The sequence below is a fragment of the Typopeltis vanoorti genome, chromosome 21, assembly GCF_054136105.1.
Source record: "Typopeltis vanoorti isolate ZY-2024b chromosome 21, IOZ_Tvanoo_1.0, whole genome shotgun sequence".
In the NCBI taxonomy this organism is placed as follows: Eukaryota; Metazoa; Arthropoda; class Arachnida; order Uropygi; family Thelyphonidae; genus Typopeltis; species Typopeltis vanoorti.
Window position 1 is genome coordinate 21,316,417 of NC_143569.1, and position 9,802 is coordinate 21,326,218.

Genomic DNA, 9,802 nt, shown 5'->3' on the forward strand with positions numbered 1-9,802 from the left:
ACCACCAGTCCTGATCTCAAAAATATCATCTGAATTAATCCTATAGAATCCTTTTAGCAATTTGAATGTCTCAATCATATCTCCCCTTTTTCGCCTATCAACTAGTTTCTGCAACCCACAAATCTTCAACCTGTTCTCATATGGTGCATTCCATAGACCTGCTATCATCTTAGTCACTCGCCTCTGGATCCTCTCAACCTCCTCCCCATCAAGAAGGAACCGAGGTGACCAAATCTGGGCACAGTAGTCGAGATGAGGTCTTATCAGGGCTCGGTACAGAGGTACAATAACTTGTTTTTCTCTGCTCGTCAAGGTATTTTTCAACAACCAAGTGAGTTGATGAGCTGATTTAGCTACTTTCGCAATGTGCCCCCTAAACTTCATCTCCCTATCCACCAACAATCCCAAGTCCCTGGCCTCATCAATCTCTTGGAGTACAGTTCCACCAATGTGGTATACTGCTGCTAATCTTTTCACTCCGAAATGCATAACCTTACATTTTGTCACATTAAATTGACATCCATTCTCCTTAGTCCAGAAATGTTCCAAATAAAAGGAAGAATGTTTGTGACAGAATGATTTTAATGAATGCCAATGGTAAGGAGGTAACTGAATCTGACAAAAATAGAAGACTTATACTAAGTAAAGAATTTTGACAGGATATCATAAGGAATTCTAATCAATAAATTGCAGCATATTAGGATGGATATAAAGGGGTGAAGTGGATAAGAGAGTGGCTAATGGAGAGACATCAAGGAGTAGTTTATTCAGGATAGATTCCAGTAGAAGGCCTGTTTCATGTCACAGAGCCCTGTTATTGAGTTGCTACTATTTAATTTGTGCATTAACGACGTAGGGAAGGATCTGAGAGGAACTATTCAGTTGTTTGCCGATGATGCAAAATTGGGTAGAGCAATAAAGATGTTAAAATTTTACAGGATAATTTGTATGCTGAAAGTCTGGGTAAAGGAAAATGGATGTCAGTTTAATGTGGCAAAGAATAACATTGTGCATTTTGGGTTGTAAAGAATACCCGCTGTACTCCACAAAAGTAATGAAGCCAGGGATTTTGGAGTGTTAGTGAATAATCATGGACAGCTCATTGGATTACTTGGTTACTGAAGAGTACCCTGGTGAGCAGAGACAATCAGGTTATTATACCTCTTTATAGAGCCTTGTAAGATCCATCTTGGAAAATGTATGCAGATCTAATCACCTGGGTTTCATGAGGACTAGGAGGAGGTAAAGAGGATTCAGAGGAGTGACCAAGATGGTAGCAGATCAGGTTGAAGATTTGTGGGTTACAGAAATTGGTTGATGGGCAGAAAAGCATCGATGATATGATTGAGACATAGAAATTAGTTAGTTAATCACATGCGATGTCATTTGATGCCATATGGTTGTTCCTGTACTTTATTGGGTTTTGGGAGTGAGGTCTTCTGCTAGAAGCGGTAGAGTCACAGATGCCCTTTCCACAAAGAATTAATAGAATAATCACAAATATCCATGCCCCATCTGGGATTTGAACCTGCAACATCTTGGCTGGAGAGCAGATACACTAACCACTCAGCAAACCAGGCTAGCCTAACATACAAATTACTGAAGGATTTTCACAAAATTAATAGAGAAAATTTTTCAGAACAGTCTAGTTATGGGAGAATTAGGGACCATTCTTGGAAAATTAACAAGAATACAGTTAGCAAGGGTGTTAGGATTGAATTTTTGCTTAGAAAGTGCTAAATGAGTGGAAAAGGTTGCCAGACTGTCTTGTGTGTTTGTGCGTGCACGCACGTACTATGACTGTGAATGAGTTCAAAGCAAAATATCATACATACTGTGCAAATGTTGAATAGTGATGTTTAGGTGCATGATATTTAGCAGCTCTATGGAGTAGCCCATAACAATAATAATGATAATAATTTGTACTTTGTCCAAGCATATACACTCAGTAGGCATACTCTGGAAGATGACATAAAACAGCACAAACTTAGGAAGCCTGGAAAAAGATTATTGGAATCACTGAGAAGTGGTTGACAGAAGAGGATATAATAATAGGAATAGAAGTAGCAGGGTACAGCATTTTTCAGAAGGATAGAAAGGGAAAATGTGGTGGTGGTGGAGTACTACTTATGATAAGTGATGACTTATGTCCTCTAAGAGTGGAGGCTTTGGAAGGCAGTGACACTAATGGTTTTGAAAGCACATGGTGTGGGAAATTGCTACAAACCAAGGAGCACAGAGGGCGCTCCTTGGTTTGTAGATGTTTAGACAGTTGAGCTTGGCAAGTGCAAAAGAATGATTGTTATGGGAGATTTTAACTGCAGTATAAATTGGGAAGAGGAAGATGCATGTAGCAATAAAATATCAAATATCTTAGGCAGCATGTAATAGAGGGAATAAAAGTTTCAAGAGTTTTGGATTTTGTCATAGCAAGAGATGTCATCTTGATAATAACTAAGATGACATCTCTCCCACCAGTTGGAGAGAGTGAACCATGTGGTTTTGACTTGGAAGATGAATAGACATGCAGGACTATCAAAGAGACATAACTGGTAATTAATTTACGGAATTAACAACGCATATAAAGTAAATTAATTAAAGATAACTTTAATGAATCACTTCTATATTTCGACAATGTCACATTGTCATCTTCAGGAACATAAAGATATGGTATGTGCACTACAGGAACTAACAAAGCAAATGAGGAAGAAATTAAGACACTAATTTTGTTCCTAAAGTCCTAATGGTGCCCTCTTGCGGGCTAATTTGGTAGTCTTGGCCGTTGGGCTGAAGTTCTCATAATGAAAGTCTCCCAAATGATGAGAGATGATGCTGAAGTTCTCAATTATGAGAACTTCAGCCCAACGGCCAAGACTACCAAATTAGCCCGCAAGAGGGCACCATTAGGACTTTAGGAACAAAATTAGTGTCTTAATTTCTTCCTCATTTGCTTTGTTAGTTCCTGTAGTGCACATACCATATCTTTATGTTCCTGAAGATGACAATGTGACATTGTCGAAATATAGAAGTGATTCATTAAAGTTATCTTTAATTAATTTACTTTATATGCGTTGTTAATTCCGTAAATTAATTACCAGTTATGTCTAACCAACGTATAAGTCTTACCACTAGTATCAAAGAGACAGGAACTCATATGGAATTATAAGGTACGTGATTATAATAGTCTTAGACATCAACTTGGAGAAGTTTCATGGAGGGAGGAATTGGAAGGCTGGGATATCATTAGTGCTTGGGAAACTGTGAAGAAATATTTGTTAGCAGCAATAGTAAGCTGTATTCCACAAGTGAAGAAGAGGACACAATTTGGTGTAAAGTGGATGACAAACAATATGAAACAGGAGCTGCATATGAAAAACAGGCTATGGAAGAGATATAAGGAGACAGGTGAAGAGCAGATGCATGAAGAATATAAGACACAGGCCAGGAGAGTGACTAGTATGGTGAGGAAGGCAAAACTGGAATATGAGAAGAGATTGGCACTAAGATCCAAAGAAAATCCTAGAGAATTTTTTAGCTATGTGGCCAGTAGGAGGAGAAATGATTGTGAAAGAATGACATTGTGGAATAAAAATGGTAATAGAGTGACTGATGCAAAGAACATAGTGGAATTGTTCAATGAACACTTTATTGGTGTATTTCATCCTGGAGGAGTAAATTTTAATAGTAGAGGGATAGGGCAGGTTTGAGGTTTAGAGGTGCAGGAGGAGAATGTGTTCCAAATAATGAATACTCTGGATGTCAGTAAAGATGTGTGACTGGATGGTATTTCACCATGAGTTTTGAGAGAATGTGCTACGGAACTGACAGCTACTTTGACCTGGCTTTTCAATGAAAGTTTGGCTATGGGAAAGGTGCCCAGGGAATGGAAGGAAGGTAAGAGAGTGCCATTGCATAAGGGCGGTAGCGGACTGGAAGTGTCTAATTATAGGCCAGTTTGTGTGTCATCAGTACTTGTTAATATATTGGAGAAATTAGTTAGGGACTATATACAACATTGAGCAGATGAGGGTAATGGTGTCTGTGAGAGTAAACATGGATTTGTGAGGGGGGGAGGTGCTCTTCTTTTAGTAATATGCTAGCCTTTTATAATAAAGTTACAAGAGCAGTAGATGAGGGAAAGGTACATACTGCCATTTTCTTGGATTTAGCAAAGGCATTTGACAGGGTGCCACATGATAAGCTGATATTTAAGTTGCAGCATATGGGTTTGGTCAACTGGCTGTCCGATAGGTATCAGAGAATTGTGTGTGGTGGGGCAGTTTCAAGGAGGCAGAGGGTTACAAATGGGGTCCCATGGGGACCAGTACTGGGACCTATATTGTTTAACCTTTACATCAATAACATTGTCAGTGGATTGCACGGAGATATTCAGTTGTTTGTGGATGATGTGAAGCTGGGAAGGGTTATTAGTAATAGTGCAGATGGATTGCAAGACTCATGCAAGAGGATTTGAATAAGCTAGACAGGTTGGGCAAATGAATGGGGGTATCAGTTTAATGCAGAAAAATGTAAGGTCTTGAGGTTTGGGAAACATGTATGGGATGCTGCATACTCTGTTGGAGGAGATATACAGGAGGAAGTAGGAAAGACAAGAGATCTGTGGTTGATGATTGATAGAAACCTGAAATTCAAGGGACATATTGCAAAGGTGGTGAAGGTAACACACAGGATTGCTGCAAGAATGAGAAGGACACTGACCTGCAGAGATAAAAGAATTATCATTCCGTTGTATAAGACTCTGATCAGACCACACTTGGACTATTGTTCTCAGATTTGGTCCTCAGGGTTTGAAGGGATAAATTATCTGTGGAAAGAGTACAGAAGAGGATAACAAAGACAGTTTAAGGAGTGTGCAATGTTAGTTATGAGGATCGGCTGAGGGAATGTGGACTGCAGAGTTTGGTGGATAGAAGAAGGAGAGGTGATATGATTGAGACTTTTAAACTGTTGAGAGGTGGTTACAGGGTTGACACTGGGGGGTTCTTTCACTTGGTTGAACAGCGGGAAGGAGTGATGACAAGGGGTCAAATCTGGAAGTTACTAAAGGAAACCATGAGCAAGAGGGTGAGGAATGGTTTCTTTGCATGGAGGGTGATTGAATTGTGGAATGCATTGCCTAATAGAGTGGTGAGAGTGAGAACGGTCAATGAGTTTAAGGAGGGGTATGATAGAATTTGTGTTTCCATGGAGGGATCTCCCTGATAGACTTGCATTTCCTAGGAAGGACCTCCCGCGATGAGTCTTGACTCCTTGGAGGCCTAAATAATAATAATATGCAATGTATACCATAAGGCTTCAAATAATTTAAGTATTTTAGCCTTAATCTCCTTTAAGCATAGTAATCTCTCATTTTACATGGTTATGTATCTTGTGAAAACACAATGCAAAGTGTAAACATGTTAATCATATATAATAAGCAATGAAAAAATTTTAACTCATCAATGGGCTAATTTTTACTAAATTTTTTCAGATAAATTAAGTATTTATCTGAAATTATTAAGTATTTATTTAATAATAAAATGTATTTAAAAGAAAATTATTAGAAATATTTGAACAAAATACTTTGCACTGAATTTTGTTTCTTTTTTCCATGTGTGTATCTTGGTGACAGATCATAAAGTTTACGCTGCTGCTGCCTCATTCAATAAAAATTTCACGCAGAACAGGATTAAATGGAGTGCAATTCTTCAGGACAATTCTGGTAATGCTGTCAGGTCCAGGGGACTATATCTAATTTGGACAGGAATCTTCATAATTTTCTGACAAAATGTCATGGGGGGGGGGGGAAGGACATTGAGTATCGGGTGTTTGGAATATTTGGGAAACATTTACCAAAATCATCTTTGTATGCATTTGAGGAGAAGTATGAAGTCAGGAGGGTTTTTTTTTTTTTTTTTTTTGTGGGTGATGATGCAATAGAGCCCATCTGGATATTCTAATACACTACTGTTCTTCAGTAATTCATTACCTCTTTTTTCCTTTCATTCTATTATTTTGTCCTCTTTCATTTGTTTGCACTAAGCCATTTAATATTTCTTTGCATATTCCTCATTTTGCTTTTCATTTAAACAATATCTTTGTCAAGTCTTGCATTCTGGCAATTTCACTCTGTCACTCCTTCATTCTTATGTTCTTTCACTCCCTCAGTCTAACTACTTTTAATTCCATTATTCACACAGCCTGTTTTGCATTTGCTGATAACTCAGTCTAACAAAATATTGCCCTTTTTATAAATACATACCATCTGTCCTCTGCTGTTCAAACACATCTTTTGCATATTTGCCATGCATACATGTTGCAGTCATGACATCAAACCATTTTCAGAAAGTCTATCGTCAATAGACTTTGTCCTTCATGCTGCAAGGTGTGCAGATATCATTCGTACTGCCATTTAGTTCTGTTAAAGGTAAGGTTCAAAAATTCATTAAAAAAGTCAATATTAAATCGGATAAATTCAACAATCAGATGGTTACTAAGCTCCAAAAATAAACAATAACATATTAAAATGAGCAATATTGCCAGTTATTATGGAAAATAGCAATTATCTTTTCAAGAGCTGCTTTTTTTTATAATGAAATGTTTTTCTCGAGTTTACTTTTTTTTTTTTTACTAATTTTATTATTATTATGTTACATTTTTATAATGAAATATTTTTGTAGGGCCTTGTCGAAAGAAGAAAACTGCACCCCAGCATCTTCAAGAAGAAACAGAACCACTTAATTGATAGACATTTCATTAGACATGAAAAGATGTAAATAAACATAAGTTCATCCACATTAAAAATAGTATATATTATTAATGCTTCACTTTATCACTCTTTCTGACCAAGTGGTTTATATAGCTATATCAGTATCATTATATGTATAAAGGATGCAATAAGACAGACCTAATGAGGTTTGCAGAGAAAATTAAAGAACTAGAATAACTTCATTAAAATTATAATATCTATTTCAATTTCTTGATTGAACTATGTTTCAAAAGTAAATTATTGCTAGACAGTTATCTCATGGAGTTGGAAGACTCACTGCAGAAGATACACAGTACTTACTCATTCATTGTCGAGTCATTTGCAACTACCTTGGGCAATTCATTCCAGTCATTCACCACTCTCCAAGTTAATCTAGTCCTCTCACCCCTATTAGCCATACTCTTACCTAGCTTACCAGAGCTACCTCTAGTTGTTTCTCTACTCAGTGTATTGAAAAAAGTTTTTTTTTTCCCCTCAATCTTAGAGAATCCTTTTAGTAACTTGCAAGTTTCTATCTTGTCTCCCTGATAATTAAACTATGCAAGCTCCACACCTTTAGTGTATCCTCATAGGCAGCATTCCGCAGGCCCGTCACCAGCTTGGTCAGTCTTCTCTGGATCCTCTCCACCAGCTTCTCATACCCAAGAAACCTTGGCAACTAAATCTGTGCACAATAGTCAAGATGTAGCCATATTATAATCTTAATAAAGAGGACGAACCACCTTCCTATCTCTACTTCTTAATGTGTTCTTTTCTCCTTTCACTAATTTTAGAATTTCACAAATTCCTCTCCTCCATTTCTATGTTGAGACTAGACATGGTCAATGCTTAATTTCAGATTTATCTTGTGCACTTAGTTTGTCAGTTCTTCCTCTCATGACTGCCATTGAGTAATTAGCTGTGATCATATAAACTTATAAACATGCATAGAGCAGCCATTTGTATACAGTTCAAGATCTGAGACTTCTGTTGCAGTGTTTCCTGACCTTATTATATACAATCAGATCTTACTTGATTGCAGTAACAATTCAGCAGAGTTTCATGCCATTCAGCTTGTGCACATAAAAGGAAACTGCTACCAAAAATACATGATTTGTATATTAATAGATTTTTATAACCTATCTATAGTCCCATAGACAGACTATAGGCAGTTTATAAAAATCTGTTTGGTTGTGCTGGTTTCATGCCATTCAGCTTGTGCACATAAAAGAAAACTGCTACCAAAAATACATGATTTGTATATTAATAGATTTTTATAACCTATCTATAGTCCGATAGACAGACTATAGGCAGTTTATAAAAATCTGTTTGGTTGTGCTGGATTCCCAACATCATTGAAATTAATGGAAATGAGACTGAATATGCAGTTGATCTAGTAGAAACTCAGAAAGCACTCGATATGAATTGTACAAAGGAAATTAGAGGACTTGGCCTGTAAAGAACTCAGTGAATCTCTCTCTCTATACATATAACAGACATATTTTTGGTAGCAGTTCAAATTATCCTGAAAGTTCTCGTTGCCAACATGAAGAGCTTAAGGATCTTTTTCAGACATAGCCAAGTTACTGGTCTTGGGCATGGACAGCAGGGTTTTTCTTCCCAGTTTATCTGGGGTTTTTCCTCTTACAAGTAGGCAAACCGGCTCCGTGAACACACAGATTACAGTCAGGAATACTTAAGACCCAGCCATAGGTCTAATTCGTCAGTTATGCTGGTCCTGAGCCCAGATAACATTTGTGGGGATTGAGATGGCGCCATACTTCCCCATAAAAGGGGCCTTCGTGACCGTTATATCATCATACGAATAAATAAAAATCCTGAAGGATCCCTACATCTCCAATCCACCAAATATTATTATTTTGCAACACCTCCAAAGACTCATCAAGGAAGGACACCTATTCTACAACTCTCCACCAAACCTCTACTACCTTCATTTTCTGTAAATTGCATGTGTTCTGAAGGGCCAATTTGTCTGTATGCAGGAGAAAAAACCCTGCTAACTTATGGGTGAGTGAATATTTTCCCTCACCCCCTCCAGATGCTTTCTGACATCACTGACGTATACAAATTAAACTGGCCTGGTTGGCTGAGTGGTTAGCGTATCCGCTCTCCAGACAAAAGGCTGAGAGTTCAAATCCTGCCATGGGCATGGATTACATCCCATCAGTCCCTATTGCCAAATTCATATTCACTTTATGCATCAGCTCCAATACCTCCTCCTCATACATATGAGTTCATTCCTCCAGTGTAGAAGTAGTAGTTATATTGCATGTTGCATACACCAGGTTGATAGCTTTTAGCAAAATGGGTACTCATTAGTTGAAGAATTTCTTCTACATCTGATTATTTATCAGATTATCAGAATTATTTATCAGATTTCATAAAAGAAACAATATTAATTTGAAAACAATGCAAAAGAAAAAATTACCAGCTGATACATATTGTAAGAGTGCAAAGGGAAGAAGATCTAGAAAAGTACAGCTTAATGAAGGAAATGCACCAGATACTGATGATTCTTATGTAAGAGGTAAATTTAGTATGAACTCTCATTCCTATCATGGATTCTTTAAAAAGTCAGTCATTCAAAAAGAAGAACCGAAGTTTATAAGAATATTTCTCAAAAGTTTTCATTACTATTAAATTTTGACTAGATAGACAAAAAAAACTAAGATATAATAAATATATAAAACATTTTAATCTGTATATAAAGGACAATTATTCTCAAACAAATGAGCATAATTATCATTTATATGATATATTTCAAAACAAAATACAGTGAATTTTTAAAAACAATAAACTATATTTGAAAATTTTCCTACCTTGATAACTAATTCCTCTGGAAAAAGATCATTTGTGGGGACTGGGGCAAGTGTAAAAATGGAAGTCATCCTTCTACCTTGACAAATATACCTTCCTAATGACAAAAAAAAAAAAAAAAAAAAAAAAAAAAAGAAGGTGTAAATCTATGTTTTTTATATGACTGAAAATCAGCAAATTATCAAAGATGAGTGAATTTAATTATTATTGTATACA

At 36.7% G+C, this 9,802-nt stretch overlaps 1 protein-coding gene across 5 annotated transcripts in view; it reads left to right on the top strand.

The window, feature by feature from the left end:
- The window catches only part of LOC150094665 (NPC intracellular cholesterol transporter 1-like), a 537,686-nt gene extending 530,870 nt beyond the window's left edge, over positions 1 to 6,816 (top strand). For all 5 annotated transcript variants that reach the window (XM_090411500.1, XM_090411501.1, XM_090411502.1 and 2 more), the window contains exon 27: positions 6,681 to 6,816. In XM_090411500.1, coding sequence (XP_090267626.1) covers positions 6,681 to 6,745 — 65 coding nt within the window. In that variant the 3' untranslated portion in view covers positions 6,746 to 6,816. The remainder of the gene's footprint in view (positions 1 to 6,680) is intronic.
- The last annotated feature ends 2,986 nt before the right edge of the window (positions 6,817 to 9,802 follow it).